Genomic DNA, 19,523 nt, shown 5'->3' with positions numbered 1-19,523 from the left:
ACACAGATCTGTGCAAAAGTCCTGAGCCTTTTTTTTTTTTTAAATGCTCTTGCTTGTTTGTTAAGTCACTTAACGCGGACCATGAGTCATTCAAACTCAACCGATGAATTAGTGTTGACACTTACCAGACATCTTATTAAAGAACCCATTTTAAATTTTATCTTTAGGCAATGTGTTACTAGCAAATGCAAACAAAAACACACAAACTGTTACAAAGTAGGAAGAAATCCAGCAAACATCCAACATAGGATCTGAGAGATGCATCTGGCCCTTCAGGGCCTCTCTTTTAATGAGAGAGGTACAACAGTGAATGTGAACAGCCATTTAAAACACGGTGGAGGCTGTGTGATGGTTTGGGGGTTGGATTTTGACCAGTGGCGTTGGTGAGCTTGTCAGAATTGGTATTCTTTTGATTCAACATGCAATACTATCGAAGCGTGTGATTGATGACAGCTTTATTTCTCAGCATGGCAGTGATCACAAACACAATGTATTCAAAGCATGGACCTTATAACACACACACTATCAATCATGAATTTTTGCCTCCACCTAGAAAAGAACAAAAGCCATCCAGGATTCAAATATTGACTTTCATTCTCATTAAGATAGTGTAAACTATATTTTTTCCTTATATACTGTTCTTTCATTTATGTTTGCACGTTTATGTTTGCAGTAAATCGCTGCACCTATTTTCTATTTTTTCCACAGATATATGGGCTAATGAAAGTCTTAGGGGTGGCTCAAGACTTTTGCACAGTACTGTGTGTGCAAAAAACAAAAGAAAAAAAAAACGCCTTTTGTCTGTTACTCACGTAGTAAAAAAAATAACCTACATGATGCCAGTACAACCAGTTAGGACGAACTTATTTTCCCTTACTGGCTTTTTGTTGAGAACGCGCTAGTTTTATTTTGTGCATCGTCGCCGGAAGTGCCCAGTTTAAATGCGATAACATCACACTGGTCCCAAGTTGAGTGCAGTGGCTGTGTTCCTGGAGACAGAGGAGGAGAAAGTGTCTGATTTTGGGGAGGTCTGCTTCGAAAATCACGTCTCACCTTGATCTTTCTTTCTTATGAAAGGACAAGGAAACCCTTGAAGCTACTATTGCATGAACAGACAAACACAGGCTCAAGTGGTGGGACTGGATCTAGATCTGGATGGGTGACAAAAGCTCCTCTCACTGATCTGGATGTGTCAAAGAGGAGGGACGGTTTGTGCTGTGAGCTCCTTTTGAAATGACTCAAGTGTCGGGTGTGAACAGAAGACAAGTGATCGAAGGAGGAAAATGATGTTTACCGAAATCAGGCTGATTTCATCTGATTTTATTCGTTGCTTTTAGGAAGTTTTTCCATCAAATCTCTCCGCCTTTCAGATAATCTAATTTGAAGCCATCCACCGCACCTCGGCGTGTCAGCTGCTTCGTTATCAAAGTTGATCCCAGCTTTAGAGATTTGTTGTAAAAACTAAAATTTGACTAGTTGCGGGATGCCGTCATTGTTTTGTAATCAATCTTAAGACATTTTTAACAGATATTTATTTTTTTCAAAATTTATAAATATATATATATCTTTCTAACTGAGAGGTGAACATGGCGATCAACACGGATGCCAACTTCCAGAGATCCAGTTTGGGTGAGGGCGGAGGTGGCGCTCCGCCGCCAGACTTCCAGGAAACTGAGAAACTACTTGCAGTGACCACTGAGCCTGGAGGAAACCAGATGAAAATGTCCACCTCCTTCACGGTCAACGTGGGCAGCGACAAGGGTCTGGAAGCCGAGGAGAACGGCCACAGCGTCTCCGTGAGATCGGGCTCCATCGGGCAGCTGGCCGCCTCCGCCCCTCTCTCCCCTTCCAAGGCGAGTCTGAGCCGCTCCTCCACCGGGAACGCAGTCCAGGAGACCCCGAAGCCCCGGGATTACCTCATCCTGGTCATCATCTCCTGCTTGTGCCCCGTTTGGCCCATCAGCATCGTGGCACTGGTGTACTCCATCATGGTGAGCATCTTGTTGCCTCATCAAAAGTGTTAAAACCCTAAATATGTTATTGCTGGTGCACATGATGGGTCAGTGGTATTAGGCTAAGTAAATTAAGATCTTGGAACAAAAGAGGACTGAATTGAGTTCTTGAGGTTCCATCACTGCTTCTTCCAGTTAAGGCTCACTTTATATTTGAGAATGCCCTTTACCTTTACAGCCTTTTGATATATGAAGGAAGCTTTTTTTTTAAAGTATGGCTATTATCCCTAACTAAGAACCACATTTGCGTTTGGGTGAATGGTCATCCGACTATTAATTTTAGACAGAAAGACCATTTAGCAGAGCTCGGATGACAATTTAAAAGACAGTTTCTGACACTTTTACACTTAAAGGTTTATAATTTTTGAATATATATAAAGAACAGAAGTGCAAATGTATGTGTAAAGCCGACATATACACACAGAACACTCACTGCCTCATCATCTTTCACCATTGCTGAAGCTTTAAATCAGGGGTCTCCAATCTCAGTCCACGAGGGCCGGTGTCCCTGCAGGTTTTAGATCTCACCCTGGGTCAACACACCTGAATCACATGATTAGATCATTACCAGGCCTCTGGAGAACTTCAAGACATGTTGAGAAGGTAATTTATCCATTTAAATCAGCTGTGATGGATCAAGGACACATCGAAAACCTGCAGGGACACCGGCCCTCGTGGACCGAGATTGGGGACCCCTGCTTTAAATGATCTCACGCTGGCTGCTTCCACTCAGCTGCCGGATGGTCTGCTTCAGAGGGGCTGATACTTGATGTATCCCTTCACAGGAAATTTAAGGGTGCAGCTAAGACACTACTTACTTTGCTTTACTTCAGTCAGATACAGAACTGTAAATAAAATGTTGTGTTTTTGCTGATAGACCATGTGGTCTTTGTATGGGCCGCATTCCAAAACGCAGCACATGTAACTGATCTGTGATGCTGAGGATGCACTTTCCTGCTGTCTCCCTCTGCAGTGAGGTCTGGAGCGAAGATGGTGGAGCTGTTGTTTGAGGCCCTGTTTTTTAGTATTGTCTTTTACACAATACTATGCTTATATCTCTCAAAGATACATCAGTACCAGCGTGTGCTGCACATATGAGCTTATAAAAGTGCTTTAGAGCATAATGCAAAGAAAGACGCTCGTGTTTATTTAAAAATGGCATCATTCACATAATTTGTCTGGCAATCAGCAACAAGTCCACTGTTTACACTATTGAGGACACCAGCAGAGCAGGTGTGAGATCAGGAAGTGTCTTCATGGTTGTTTGCTATCTAGTTTGTCAAATGGGAAGTGAATAAATAACCTCAGTATTTTTCCTTTCCATTATACCAACAACCTTTCTTATGTGCTCTGAATATCACCATCATGGTACGGTAGAGACACTCACACAACAATCAAACAACCACGTACTTGGTGACAGTGGGAAGGAAAAATGTCCTTTGAACAGGAAGAAACCGCCAGCAGAACCAGAGCTTTAACTCCACAAACCCGGGAATCACCCTGACTAAAGTAAAAATACATTTCCATTGTGTTAGTTAGGTTAATTCACATGTTTTGTTTTTTTTTGGGGGGGGGGGTCACCATGCAAACTAATCAACTCTGACACTTTACATGAAGTCTACATCCTATTAATGGTGACATTTCCTCCACTTTAGCACCAGTAAGTGTTTTACAGCAAGGCTGAAAACAATAGTAAAAAGTGACCATATCAAAAAGCTTGGTATATTTAAATCACGTATGTAAATTTGCCTTCATGCATTATACACACACAACTTTTGAAATAAAGTAATACATAAACGAACATAGTGTGAAGGCCAAAAATTTTATGTATATATATCTTCTTGTCTACCAATATGTTGAAACCGTATCAAATTCCAGCCTAAATTACAATAGTCTTCAATGAGCAATCAGCACCAATCAGCAACGGAGAATTCAGCACAGTTGCTATATTTTACTCTTTTCCACATTTACAGTAAAACATCTAAAGTAAGAAAAAAGGCTTGTAAACTACAAATCGTGTGTATATAGGCTCTTCAAGCCCTGTAACAGCCACAACAGAGCTGAGCAAAGTGCGCTGTTAGCCATAATATCTAATGTGTTCTGCGGTGTAAGTTTAGAGAAATGCAAACTGCTGTTGCTGAGCAGTACAGACACAAACAGCCTATGACGGACCTTTGCAGTAAGTATCTGGAACCATTCCAGCAGAACTCTTTTAGCGCCATCAGTCGTAACTTCCCTGTGTCACGATTTTAACTCCTGGTGACTGACGGCTCCTTAGTTTCCAGCCATTTGTGTTTTTCAGCGCACTTTACTTCTGACACTGCCCAGTAGCCAATTCTCAGATCTACAGAGAAACAAGGCAGAGGCAATGCAGTAAGCCATTAGTTCTGTAATATCACTCCTGCGGGCACTACACACCAAGGGGAATATCAGACGGTATCCACAAGACAGCCTGTACTTCCCTGAGCCATCATCACGAACCCACTGACATTCACAAGTCAGTTGCTGGCTAATGGCATTGAGAGAGAGGGTGTGTGTGTACGTGTGTGTGTGTGTGAGAGAGAGAGAAAGTGTGGCAGAGGGAGGTTTAGACAGAGGGCAGAAGAAAGAAAAGTGAAGGAGGAAGAAACTGGAGCTGGCCACTAACTCAATAGAAGGCGAGAGAAGTCAATTTAGTTTCTCTGCAGAGGGCAGATTGCAGCAGTTAGCCAGCTCAGTAGCAGCGATCAACATCCTCTCTCTTTCCTGGGGGGTAAGGAAAGGGAATATGGGCCTCCCAAAGAAGATCAAAACATCATTCACTACAAGGGCAGATGGGCGTGAGAGAGACAGCAAATGGCCGTAAAGTAGTTCCTATCACTTGATTAGAAAGAAGCTGAATCAGATAGCACAGTCAGATAAGTGTGAGTGAGTCAGAACAGGAAAAACAGAGGTGTACAACGCTCGCTTGTGAGAAAATGAATCAAAAGTAATGTGGTTGATACCACACGATACAGCTTTGGAGTGCAAGATTAGTGCTAAGTGCCAATATTCTCTACTCATCATCCACTGTGAAATGGATATTGCTGGAAAGTCAAATAAAAAAAGAGCAGTTTTTAAAATGGTATCAATGGGGAGGTTTCAGAGGAAACTGAACAGACTTTAGAAACTCATTCACAGAAAGACAGAAAGATCAAAAAAGAGTATCTTAAGGGGTAGCCTGATATGAAATGCTACAGTAGGTGGTCGGTTGCATTATTGATGAGCCTTTAACTTCCAGTGACCGGGATTCAGACTTCATTTCATGCCAAGAGGGTTTGTGCTTAACAGTCGTCCTATTATGTAACATTAACTGTGCTGTGTACTGTGTATTAAATTAAATCCTAATGTAAACCATATAGCTTTTTTTCTATAAGTATAGTACGCAATCAACATTTGTAGCTAAGCAATGGCTCAAAAATGGCTGTGTAATGTGATCAGAGTGATAACCAGCAGCATCCCTGGCACTGTCCCGTAGCTCTAAGTGGCATTTAAGCCTATTTTAGCTCATTGCTTTAGTTCTTCAGAAATACAGTTGTTTTTAGCAGCAGATTCAAGCAACAAAGCTTTGACACAGTATTCCAGTATTCCAGCCTGTTCCACACAAAACTGAGCTGCAACAGACCCAAATATTTACCCCAGGAATCTTTCAAAACTCAAACAGAGCTGGAAAGAAACACAAATATAGTAGTGGATACAAATATATCCAGGTGTTGTGTTTTTAGATCATACACCTGTCTCCAGCTTTAAATACAATCAAAACTCATGTAATTGCCTGTGTCTAACTGTAGATGCAGACTTCAGTAGATTCTGCTATTATGCAGAACATAAACTATATCACAGAATTTGAGCAAATACACATTTCTGTGTATGTAGACAGTGCAAACATTAAATAAGATGTATATCCATCTTTTAATCCCTTAAACAGGTAAAAATATCCATCTGTGTTGGTCCCATTTAACCTTGTAAAAGAGTCAGCATCTTTCCACACTGTAGATGGTGCATTGCTAACAACAGGAACAAGTTACATCCATCATCATCTCCCACTACTTTCAGCAGCAGGAACACATAAAAGCCAACTTCCAGCTGGCTGCCGCCAAAGGTCTCTGACAGATGCTTGGTGGGAAAGGCTTGCGGCTGGCAAACGCGGAAGATACGCAGTCAATTATGGGTACTGGAGAGGTTGGGGTAATAGGTTTTTACAGTGCGCACTAGCCTATCCCAGTAATGGGAATGCCCAAACTGCAGAGCATTACTGCATGCGCTGCAGATTTGCCTGTAAAATATGGTCTCACAATGCTGCACTGGAGGGATGGCTTTGTTTGTGTGTGCGTGTGTGTGCGTCTAGGTAAATGAGATCTTATTAGCAGTCAAGTGCTGCAGTCACCATCAGAGAGCATTTTACACTGTTCTTACTCAATGTGAGCTCATCAGAGTGTTACAGAGAGAAAGGAAAAGCCCGTGTGCTACAGCTCATTTATCATTTGAAATCAATGAATGCTACAATGTGATCATCCATAGCTATATGAGTGGCTTTTTTGATAATATAGGAGCTTTTAAAATCTTCAAATCCCACTACTCAAGGATTTAATATTAAAAATTAATGCAACTTCGCTTGTTTTGTATCAAAGCAAAACATTTTATTTACAATATTGTGCAGAAATCTCGAGCCACCCCTCTTTTCTTTTTATTTTGCCTCCAAAGATCAAGACTTTCTCGTGTGATAGCTCTCCAGCCTTCCAGAAGGTCCAGAAGTTTCTTTAGCTTCATTCATTTTCATTCCAGTGCGTCTACCTCACCATATTCAGAGGAATGTTTTTTGTTAGGCTACTTAACACTGACCTATGACTCATTTAAACATAAAAAGACATGATAAGTTAAGGAATGAACCAGTGTTGTCTCTACGCAAAGAACTGTATCTTCAGGCACTTTGTTACTAGCAGCCTGCTACAAAACACATAAATTGTGTTTTGAAGTGGAGGACAAAAGAATAAGAATCTTCAGAAGATGAAAGTTACCCGAATTTCATGTCCTTAATAGGGGAAAAAATCCAGCCTGACAGAACCTGAGAGATGCATCTGGCCCTCCAGTTGATCTCAGATGCCAGATGTTCACTGAAGACTCATGAGATGGTCTTAGTGGATGGGACCATCTTTTTCTGGCAAGAAGGCATTCTTAATGAAGGGAAACTGGGAGAAAAGGCTGAGGTATGCCAAATTACACAAAAACTGGACTGGAAAGTCAGTGGCAACAGTTGAGTGGAGTGATTAATCCAAATGTGAAATCAGTATGTACAAAAGAGGTCAGGAGAGAGATACGATAGTGGCGCAGGCTCTGTCATGGTTTGGAGCTGCACTTCAGCCAGTGGTGTTGGAAATCTTGACAAAATTGATTAGATTTAACTTTATTTATATAAATGACAACAACAGTTGCCTCAAGGTGCTTAATTGATACAATTGTAAATGCAGAGAAGTGCCATCAGATTTTGATACCTAATGCAATACCATCTGCAAATCACCTGATTGGTAATAGCTTCATTTTTCAGCATGACAATGATCGCAAACACCACCAGTGCAGTAAAATTATACCTGGATAGAAAAACACACATTGGAACTCTATCAGTCATGGACTGGCCTCCCCCAGAGCCCCGACTGCAACATTACTGAAGCAGTGTGGGATCATATTGACAGACAATGGAATAAAAGGCAGCCAACATCCAAATATTTTCAATGGAACTCTGTTTTTTCCTTATATACCGTATTTGTATGTGGGCTTACAAATGTTTCAGTAAAACATTGCACCTATTCCACATTTTACTAGCAAAATATAAAACTGAGGGGCATCTCAAGACTTTTCCACAGTATTGTATATTAAATTTTTATATGTAAACTACTTTTTAAAACTGGACAAATGCAACAGAAATTGCTTCAGCACATTAATTTGATATTAACTACCTGCAAAAAAAAAATTATAATAATGGCATTTGCACCAGCTTAAGCTGTGTTTTCCAGTTGCTAAGTAACAGATGCTAAACTTACTTTTCATTGTGTGATTTCCATCACATTAGATAATGACAGCGGTGTAACTAGACAACTCTTAGCTTTAGAAATCTCACCTCTGGTGAAAGCGTTTCTTAGTGTTTGCCCTGTTTTGGTAAGAATAACCCATTTTTGTTTTGTTTTTGTAGTTGTATAGTATATCGATAAACTGTGTTTGGTTTAACAAACAGAATGCTAATAATAGCATACATTATCCCGATTATAGTGCACTGTGCTATGAACTAAACGATGAAACCTGACTCTGAGTTATTTAAATATGCCTGGCAGTGGTTCAGTTATGAATGATCTGCCAATGGATAAAGGTATACACTGTGATGGTCTAGTCTTTTAAAGCATTAGCACTCTGTTAGTTTGTTTGAATTCACAAGCGAATATATAAATACAAGTAAAATTGTATGTAACCATCAGCTACAATGCATTTTATAGCTAGAATAGGTAGTGTGCCGTCATAGCTGTGTAAGGTTTGATCATTTGGTCGCATGGGTGGTTTGAAATTCTAATGGAAATTTTCTGTAAAAAAGTCTAAAAGCCTTGCTAGCCACTTCCGAGACTGGGATGTTCCTTATCCCTGACTGGACCAATGTGATTTAACTTAACATACCAAAAAGAAACTGCAAAAGCCTTGTACAAATTCAATTGGGGATTAAAAATGTCTGTCACTACCAAATTATAAATGATTGTCATCTTTGAACTAAAAAAAAAGTTAAGTACAGTTTAAAGATAAAAAATTTAAGCAATGAAATGAATATAATCTAAAAGTTTTGAAAGATATAATGTATAAACATGAAAATCGACATAGAAGAAAACATCCTCTCACTGTACACTTCTGCGTTCCACCATAGCTGCTGTTGGTTCTCCATTATTAATGGCAAGTGAGAAAAGAAGCACTTACTGACTTACTACCACCCACACTTGTCTGCTGAACATTTGAACACATTAGAGAGAATGAGTGTGCGTGTGTGTGTGTGTGTACAAAGGTAGCACAATGAACACTACAATTAGGGTAGAATTTCCCATTCTGAAAACAAATATGACCCGTAGTCATGCTGTGAATCAATACAGGCGTGATTCAGTGAAGCAAAGGGTGCCTCCCTTTCACTACACACAGATATTCACGAACACAAATGAAAACCTCTTGCAGGTCTCAAAGGTAACATCAAACAAGACTAGGTCCAAATGAGAGTGCTGACATTGCCTTCCTTTGTTTCTTTTTACTTTCTTATTATCATTATGCAAGTAAAATATCATCTTTTTAAATCACCTCCATTCTCCATTGATGGTTTCTCTCCAAGCTGGCCAAATAGGCTGTGTTTTCTGAAAGGGACTTCCATTGATTTAAGGTGCTGATGCTGCTTTTCTCTATGAGAAAAGATCAATACAGGCTCCAGCGGGACTTTGCACCATAGCTTCACATTGCAGTCCTCAGAGCAAGAAGATGGAGTGTGTCCCTGTGAGTGAGTGAGAGTAAAAAAAAGGCCTGTTTTTGTTTTACTGTCATGAGCTGGGATTGTGGGAGGAGACATTACATGTAGTAGACATTTACATTTGATCAAATCTGAATAAGTCCTAAAAATAATCCTCCAGTTAAATAGTTTTTGTGATTACGTTTCTTACCATGCAGTATATAGGAGCACATGACATTAGGTGATTGTTTTAAGGCAATTGCATTTTATTGAAATGCCTTTGTTTTAATTGTGATGCAGCATCTTTCAAAAGTTGGGTTTGAGTCTTTCAGAATAAAAAATTGGGAGGTGTTTGTGAAGCTGCGATAAACTGTGTGAGCAAATCAGTCAGTAGTCAAAGGAGTTTGCAAAGAAAAGCGTCTGGACTTCTTTAAGTTGCTTGAAGACGTTTCACCTCTCATCCGAGAAGCTTCTTCAGTTCTAAGGTCAAATGGCCGAGAGTCCCAGATTTAAACCCAGTGGGAGTATCCCCCCAAAGAGGGACAAAGGACCCCCTGGTGATCCTCTAATCACATGAGCCAAGGTGTGAAAGCGGGTGTGGGACCTAATCAGCCAGGGTTTCGGGTGTGCCCATTGTGAAACCTGGCCCCACATTGTCATGTGAATTCCTGAGGTCAGATGGCCCAGGATGTGAGTGGGCATTAAGGCGTCTGGGGAGGGAACTCAAAACTGGATTATAGATGGCAGACAGTTGGTGTCGTAAACCACCGCCTCTGTTCAAAGATGGTCGCTCACAGTGGACATAGATGGCCTCTTTCACTCCTCTTTCAAACCATCTGTCCTCTCTGTCCAAAATGTGAACATTGGCATCCTCGAAAGAGTGACCTTTATCCTTAAGATGCAGATGGACTGCTGAGTCTTGTCCTGTGGAGGTGGCTCTTCTATGTTGTGCCATGCGCTTGTGAAGTGGCTGTTTGGTCTCTCCAATGTAGAGGTCTGGGCATTCCTCGCTGCACTGTACAGCATACACCACGTTGTTAAGTCTGTGTTTAGGAGTTTTGTCTTTCGGGTGAACCAGTTTCTGTCTGAGTGTGTTGCTGGGTCTGAAGTACACTGGGATGTCATGCTTGGAGAAAACTCTCCTGAGTTTCTCTGATACGCCGGCTACATAGGGGATGACAACGTTGTTGCGTCTGTCTTTCTTATCCTCCCTCGCTGGTGTCTGATCTTCTTTTCTGTGCCTCTTAGCTGACTTTATAAACGCCCAGTTAGGATAACCACATGTTTTGAGTGCTTCCTTTACGTGTGTGTGTTCCTTCTTTTTTCCCTCAGGCTTAGAGGGAACATGTTCTGCCCGGTGGTGTAGGGTCCTAATTACTCCAAGTTTGTGTTCCAGAGGGTGATGGGAGTCAAAGAGGAGGTACTGGTCCGTGTGTGTGGGCTTCCGGTAAACTTCAATGTTGAGGTTGCCATTCTCTTCAATGTGCACAGCGCAGTCCAGGAAAGGCAAACAGTTATCCTTTGTGTCTTCCCTGGTGAACTTGATGTTTTTATCCACAGCGTTAATGTGCGCAGTGAAGGATTCCACTTCTTGTGTCTTGATTTTGACCCAGGTGTCGTCTACATATCTGTACCAGTGGCTGGGTACTCTTCCTTTGAAAGAGCCAAGAGCCTTCCTTTCTACTTCCTCCATGTAAAGGTTGGCTACAATAGGTGACACGGGGGAGCCCATGGCACAGCCATGTTTTTGTCTGTAGAAGCCTTCGTTGTATTTGAAGTATGTTGTAGTAAGGCAGAGGTCTAACAGTGTGCAGATCTGATCGGGTGTGAAGTTGGTCCTGTCTTCCAAGGAGCTGTCTTCTTGTAGTCGTTTTCTGACAGTCTCCACTGCCTCCGTGGTGGGTATGCAGGTGAAGAGAGAGACTACATCAAAGGACACGATGGTTTCATCTGGATCCAGGGTAAGTTTCTGGACCTTGTCGGTGAAGTCAGTGGAGTTCTTGATGTGGTGTGGGGTGTTCCCCACGAGGGGTGCAAGGATGGTAGCAAGGTGTTTCGCAATGTTATAAGTGGCTGAGTTTATGCTACTGACTATGGGTCTGAGTGGGACCCCTTCCTTGTGGATTTTTGGAAGTCCATAAATGCAGGGTATGGCATCCCCTGGATAAAGGCGGTGATATGTAATGCGGTCAATGATTTTGTCCTTTTCAAGGTCTTGAAGGCAAGCTATAACTTTCTTTTTGTAGCTGCTTGTGGGGTCTCGCTTTAAAGCTTCGTAGGTGTTGTTGTCACTGAGGAGAGTAGTGATCTTCGTGTGGTAATCTGTTGTGTTTAGGACCACGGTGCACCTTCCCTTATCTGCTGGTAATATAGTGATGTTGTGGTCTTTGCTCAGGGAAGCGACGGCCTTCTTTTCTTGTAATGTGAGGTTAGACGGAGGGACTTTGGCACTGGAGAGGGTGGCTGAGACTTTCATCCTGATTTGCTCTGCTTCTGTCTGTGATAATTTATTAATCCGTATGGCGGTTTCTGTGGCTGTGATGAGGTCCACTATGGGCAACAACGTTGTCATCCCCTATGTAGCCGGCGTATCAGAGAAACTCAGGAGAGTTTTCTCCAAGCACGACATCCCAGTGTACTTCAGACCCAGCAACACACTCAGACAGAAACTGGTTCACCCGAAAGACAAAACTCCTAAACACAGACTTAACAACGTGGTGTATGCTGTACAGTGCAGCGAGGAATGCCCAGACCTCTACATTGGAGAGACCAAACAGCCACTTCACAAGCGCATGGCACAACATAGAAGAGCCACCTCCACAGGACAAGACTCAGCAGTCCATCTGCATCTTAAGGATAAAGGTCACTCTTTCGAGGATGCCAATGTTCACATTTTGGACAGAGAGGACAGATGGTTTGAAAGAGGAGTGAAAGAGGCCATCTATGTCCACTGTGAGCGACCATCTTTGAACAGAGGCGGTGGTTTACGACACCAACTGTCTGCCATCTATAATCCAGTTTTGAGTTCCTCCCCAGACGCCTTAATGCCCACTCACATCCTGGGCCATCTGACCTCAGGAATTCACATGACAATGTGGGGCCAGGTTTCACAATGGGCACACCCGAAACCCTGGCTGATTAGGTCCCACACCCGCTTTCACACCTTGGCTCATGTGATTAGAGGATCACCAGGGGGTCCTTTGTCCCTCTTTGGGGGGATACTCCCACTGGGTTTAAATCTGGGACTCTCGGCCATTTGACCTTAGAACTGAAGAAGCTTCTCGGATGAGAGGTGAAACGTCTTCAAGCAACTTAAAGAAGTCCAGACGCTTTTCTTTGCAAACTCCTTTGACTACGATGACCTGGATGACTGAGAACCTTCACAGACAAATCAGTCAGTAATTTAACCCCATAACGACTAGTGTATTACATTTGATACATACAGTTTTTTTGAGATTTCAGCATTTTCAGTGTGATTTTTTTTCTTTCCTAAAAAATATAAATATCTTGGATAATAGACTTTTAAGAAATAATTCTTTGCCAGCTGTAGCTATCATATTTGCTAAATCTGACTGGTTTTTTGTTTGTTTTTTGCAAATTATTGCAAATTTCATCTTTTTTTAAATGTCAGAAGGTTCAATAAATTCTCAATTTATTTGCAATTATTTAAGGGTTCAAACCTGAAGGGGTAAGAAGAATATTTGTCAATGTAAAATTTTGAAGAATGTACATTTTTCATCACATGGTCCCAAGGTCCTCCTTAAAAGCAGACATGAGCCTTTCTCAGGAAGATCTCAAAAAACTACTGTCAGTGTATTTCATCTTTGCATTTACAACAAAAAAAACATAATTTTCATAATTACCAGAGCTGTTAACTTAGAGCAGCTGTGTTGACCTAATAAATTTGTTAACCGCTGTGTATTTAATTTATTTCTCCTCTTTTTCCTGCATCTTTAATAATCCAAAACATTCATATTTCACCCATGCCTAGTACCACGTCCTCATCTTCTTAATATTGAGTTCATTATTTACTGGGCAGCTGAAATCCTTTATCATGCAAGATCGTGAAGACATTCTGCTTTGAAAGTATATCATGAGCTCGGTTGTTGTTATTATTTCCCAAACATCAGGCACATTAAAAGAAGAGATGAGTGCCATATTTAAAAGTAGGTTTCCACTCTACCCTAAGGTTGCACTGTCCCAAACCCACGTGCACTAGTGCACAGTAGTATCTTACTACCAGACAGCCTGGAGGCAGAGCATCTCACAGGAGTGAGAGGATGGAGTAACAAGTTAGTAATCAGGGGAAATACTCTGTAATTCAATCTGAATTTGAGGCAGTCCCCGCCTAACCCCCGACACTATTTCTTCAGTATTCAGTGACTGAATGAAGCAAGAAAAGAGAGACACCCTAGCACGATTTAAAACTAAATTGTGAGGGTAATGTAAAATTAAGAATAGTGTATTACTTCCTGAAATTCTCTTATGAAGCATGAAGTTCTCAATCGCTGCTAAACAGGTTTCATTGCTGCAGTCACACATGATCCTTCTTCTACCAGGAAATCAACTTTTACTTTTAAATCTGATTAAAATGCTTTTAATTTCAATCAGTGTTAATGATATTTATTTTATTAACACTTTCATACACACAATGCAGTTTATATTTAAAGCATTTAAACTTTCATATGTAAAATGGGGAAAGATCTTTTGAGGAATGTGATAGTTTAGTAACTGTCAAACTGATGAATTGCTTTGTGTTGTTTTTGTTTTTTAACTTTTCATATTGTCATATCTGTAACTCCAACCTGCGTAGAGCTTATATGTAGTTTAGTCTTAGGACAGTAGGGCAGCACTTTCTTTCATCTAATACCAGACAAGTTTTGGTGAGAGGTCCAATTTCTGTTGTATCACTCCTGCTTTGAAAAGACTCATCACCTGCACCTGCTGAAGTATTTATACTCCATCTGCATTCAGGTTGATCAGGTTGTTTATCTAGCGCTCAAGCGAAATTTGTTCAGTTATAGAGTAAATATGTAAACTACAGCCAAAACACACATGATGAAATTTTGTTATATGACTGAATAAATGAAAAACAGCATCATAGGATTTTTTTTGATGTGTGCATGTACATGCTGCAATACTGTGACGTGTTCCTTTATGTGGACTCCCTATTACAAAATAAAAACACCAAATAGCCAATCCAGTGAAAAGCCTGAGACATCAGTGACGGGAGATTTGATCTTTGCGGTGACTCACGTAAAGCAATGCAGAAGGCTGAGGATTCCCATCCGCATGAATCACCCTGTCCCCGTATCTGCAGTGTACAAGCAAAGCAATATACGTTCAGCATTAAAATGATATACAACCCCTTCATGCTGCTGCACTCACCGACTCCATCCAATTGGCTCTGCAAGTCACATTCTTCCATCAGTCCCAATCTGCCGGCATGAAATTTGACCGTTTACAGTTGAAATAAATTACTCTCTGCATTTCACAAGTCAACATTACTGCGCTGTATGTTTATCAATTTCTTTTTAAAATAAGTATTGATTAACTATATGATAAATATTTTAAAGTGTAACTCTTGGAGAGCTGCTTCAGTATTTTCCTCCTCCCAGGAACTTCATCATTTGTCCAGTAAAGCCACTATCCCTTCTCTGCACATGTCAAAACCATCTCAGCTTTGCCTCTAACATTGTTTCCAAAACACTATGAGATGTCCCTCTGATGTAATCATTTCTAACCCTGTCCATCATGGTGTCTTTGTCAGTGCCACCATCTCCAGACCACATGTCCCAGCAGGTCTCACTACCATCTTTTAAACCTTCCCTTTGACTTTTGATACTCCTTACATGCTCATCTTTCGACCTGTCGCTCTCTCATTCACACACATGTATTCTGTTTTGCTTCTATTGGCTTTCATTCCTTTTCTCTCCAGAGCATACCTCCACCTCTCCAGGCTCCACAGAGTCCACAGAGACCCCTGCCTGACCTCATAATGCTTTCCTTTGCCTTTGCCACCTCTCTTTTTTATGTTATTAGCCTCCAGTACTCCTGTCTACTTTATTCATCTTCCTGACTATCCCACTGTTTCTTCACTAACCTTTGAATGTTTTCTTGCACTTTCTCATTCAACCACCAAGTCTCCTTGTCCTGTCTCTGCCCAGAATATACACAAAACACCAGTCATCTAGTAACTTTTCCCCACCACCCAGAGCTTGTCTCAACTGACTTCTACTTCTTCTTGGTGTCCGAAGTCGTTCTACAGATTACCGTCTGATGCTGCCGAACTAATGTGTGCGGGTGCAGTAACTCAGGTTTTTGGGTGGTGTCATGGTCTCATGGTTTTTCCTACACAAACTGGAAAAATAAAGAAAAAGAAGACGAACTGGACTAATTACAACTAATACTTTATAGGGTTCCTGCTACTTCACTGTTTGCATCTTTATAAAGGAATTCATAAATATGTAGATTAAAATCTCCACCCTAAGTGTAACCTTGGTTTGGCTGGTTCAACAGGTCTTCCTAAAAATGCGCTGCTTGTTCTGCTACCTAATAAATTATATTTGTTTAATAGTTTTTCTGCTTTTGTGTGTCCCCAGTCCAGAAACAGTCTCCAGGCAGGGGATATAGACGGGGCCAGGAGGCTGGGTAAACTGGCTCGTCTGCTCAGTATCGTCTCCATTGTCATGGGCGTGGTCATCATCATAGTCTACGTCTCAGTTTCAGGTACATTAGATGAATCGAGCAGGACACATTTTTGAGGACAGTGATGTTATCATGGTGGTGTCCAGTGTGCTGCACTGAGATTTAGATTGAAGTGACGTCAAATGTGAGACATTTTACTTTCTTATAAGGTACTTTCTATAAGTTGACAACACACCCCACACTTGTAGCAATAATAGTTTCTAGGTTATAAGGCTTTTTGTAAATTTTTAACCAATAAATCATTAAGTTGACCTTGACGATAAGCCTCCTGTACACTCCCACAAAGTTTTAGTGAAATCAGAATCCAAAACCTTTCAAGCGATCTTGTTTACAGACAGAAAGAATGACGTGATGTGTGTGTGTTACACTTACTTTTGCTACAATCCTAAGTGTGTGACATACTTCTTCTCTTTCCCTTTTTTTTACAGTTTCCACATGAACTCGTGAGAGATGATCTTTCAGCAAGTAAACAAAAGAAAAACACCCTTCAGAGATGCATGTATTAGAATCTGGTTAGCAATTGCTTGACAAAAATAATGAAAATCATGATGTAAATCTGTCAGGTTAAAACAGAAGAGGAAGAAAATGCAGATTTGTTTGTGGTCAGAAGGAACCCCGTGTGTTTCCCATTGTGGAACATGGACTTCTCACAATAAAGACAATAATCTGTGTATGAGGAGAGAGCGACTTTCTCTGTATGAGATGGAGCTACTTTGGAAAAATGGATTTGGGGTTTGGTCTCCAAACTTTGGACAGCTGCATATAATCCTCATATATTCCTTATCAAACTTTTGCATTCAAAGCATATACAGTTACAAATATATTTGAAATGTGGATAGAAAAAAATTACATATATACATTGTATATGTACATTTTATATAATGTTTGTATGCCAAGCGGTGTTGGGTTTGCTAAGGCTGTCATAGTGGCTGCTTTGTCAGTACCTGGATGCTCAGTGGAAACTCAAAGGTTTGTGAAAGTGGGCAGGGGACATAATTCTTTTTATTTATTATAATTTTTCATTGAAAACAAAAAAAAAACAAGACCAAGTGCATGCCTGAATGTAGATCACCGAATCTCTGCCTTCATTTTGACTGTTATTTCCATGTTTCTTACCTTTTCCAGGAGTCTGAGAGACTAGCAGGTTTGCACATGTGAGACTGTTTTGTGTACGTCTAATTATTTACCACAAACAGGTTTTGTTTCTCCTCACCATATTCCCTTATAATTAATTTTACATGTGTGTGCGTGTGTGTTTGCTGCCTTTCTACACCATAGCTCCCTATTTTGCATTGTTATACACTGACTGTTAAATGTCACCGATTGTTTCACGGAATGTTTTTCCAGCTTGTTGTATTGGTATAAAATGTATTTATATAGGAAAATATATATGCAATATGTACGCATGCTATGGGCCAAACAGGCTGACACAAAGTTCTTTTTTTTTAAAACAACGAGCAGGTCTATAAGTTTAACTTAGTAACAATGAAAAGCATTTAAACAAAAAACAAAAGCATTCCTTAAAGTTCAAGCCTGACAAATTGTCTGTATTCATAATTTTATCAAAGAGATGCAGTGTATTGATCCGCCTGTGGATACACAAAACAAGTATGTTACAGTGACATATACGAGACTGTGAGCAGAGATAAAATCACTGTAAAGCTATGCTGCATTATTCAGATCATTTGGGGCAATAATGTTATTTGGATGGCAGGGTTCATTTACATTTTGTATAATTTTCATTTTGATAAGTTACAGTATTCTTTTCGCTTGCTCATACAGTTCAAACAAGTGAAACCCTATAGCTATACTATGCTGCTAAAGTGATACTACCAAGTCCTCAACATCATCAGCGTAAGGATGCACAACTGCAAACTGTCGAGTGAGCAAACTTTCATCGTCCTTGTTTGTGCTCATGGTTGTACAAAAAGTCACTTTAGCAAAATATCCGAAAGCAGCAAAATCCAAAGATGCCCTACTGTTTACTTAGTGCAGGCAACAGCCCTGCTGTTTTTCTTACATCTATAGTTTTCATCTGGAACCACTGGTGACCAGAAGCCAAATGTCAGTAAAACAGCTCAAACTTTTCCACTTCATTTCCATGTATTAATGTGTTTCCTTTCCAGTATATTGTATGTGCCAGTTCACATCTCTGTGGTGTACATTTTGCATGTCAGGAATAAACATTACCATGCATGGTCCAAGTTGTGCCTTCTCATGGTAACTTCCAGTACACAAGGATTTGGTGTTGCTAAGCAGCTTTCTCAATCTGTAGTCTATAGATAGCATGCTGTTTCAGATAAATGTAAATATTACAATAATTATATCAATAAAAACACCAACAAACATGTTGATGTTCGTCACTTATCTTTATGGGTCGGACCCCAATTTACGGAACTGCCTTTGGACCACTCTGTAATCCGTACAGACGGTTGTGTGAGTAGATCAGCCCTTTCTGAAAAACTCAGAGTTCTCAAAGTTGCTAAAATCACCTTTCTTCCTTGTTCTGATGCTCAAGTAGATCTTCAGCAGGTCATTATGACCGTGTCTACATGCCTAAATACCTAAATGCCTCGACTTGCCGTGTGACTGGCTAATTAGATATTTGCTTTGCTAAATTTGGTTGCTAAGGCTAAAGCATGAACAGAATATCGTTAATATTGCAGGTATTTGATTGTAAACTCAGGTATTATCTGCTCAATGATTGTTTTAGAAGGGGACACTTTTACTATTGCATTTTGGCAAGAATTTACAGTCAAAGCCAAAACATATTCCACTTTATCTACTAATAATCATTGCATTTGCTTTAAAAGTTTAATTTTAGTGGCGGCACTACAGGTCAGACAGTCAACAACCAAAGTTAGGCAGCCAGACTATGAAACAACATTTTTGAATCAACCAACAACCTTCTTGCACGTCCGTGACATCTGTGTTTTTCAGTCTCATCACTGGCGAAAAATGATAATGTCTAAAGAAAGAAATAAAAAAAGGCTTTTCCCACAGACAAGAAAAAAATATCCACTGTGGCACATTTGTGAATGTAATATTTGTGTATTGTTCAGTTTTCATTGAGACTGACAGACGAAGATATTGATATTGATTCAACTCTGCACTGGTGCTGCTGTCTGCAGTCCTGTATTGGATTGCACTATACTGCACAGCTGTTGTTGCTTTTATTGTATCTAAGCCCTGTACGTAAGGCATACACACTTCGACTGCAGGGAACACAAACACCATTTATCATGGTCACCACGGTTACAGACTGTAGAGTAGGAGAGAATTTGTTTGTGTGTGTGTGTGTGTGTGTGGGGGGGTGTTAAACA

The 19,523-nt window shown here is 40.5% G+C and overlaps 1 protein-coding gene across 1 annotated transcript; it reads left to right on the top strand.

Annotated features, from left to right (window-relative positions):
* The first annotated feature begins 996 nt into the window (after positions 1-996).
* On the top strand, positions 997-18,541 carry trarg1a (trafficking regulator of GLUT4 (SLC2A4) 1a). Its single transcript, XM_031743098.2, has 3 exons — positions 997-1,991; positions 16,095-16,221; positions 16,629-18,541. The coding sequence occupies exons 1-3, from the start codon at positions 1,587-1,589 to the stop codon at positions 16,637-16,639; spliced, it is 543 nt and encodes a 180-aa protein (XP_031598958.1). The 5' UTR covers positions 997-1,586; the 3' UTR covers positions 16,640-18,541.
* Positions 18,542-19,523: the final 982 nt, after the last annotated feature.

This window comes from Oreochromis aureus, linkage group 14, assembly GCF_013358895.1.
Source record: "Oreochromis aureus strain Israel breed Guangdong linkage group 14, ZZ_aureus, whole genome shotgun sequence".
NCBI lineage: Eukaryota > Metazoa > Chordata > Actinopteri > Cichliformes > Cichlidae > Oreochromis > Oreochromis aureus.
Note: the sequence above shows the minus strand (reverse complement) of the source record. Positions and strands in the feature narration are given on the sequence as shown.

What these genes read in the sequence shown, in the direction of transcription:
- trarg1a (XM_031743098.2), top strand. Translation starts at nt 1,587, where the DNA reads ATGGCGATCAACACGGATGCCAACTTCCAGAGATCCAGTTTGGGTGAG. An exon ending in CACTGGTGTACTCCATCATG is followed by an intron (nt 1,992 to 16,094) that starts GTGAGCATCTTG and finishes GTGTGTCCCCAG; the next exon opens with TCCAGAAACAGTCTCCAGGC.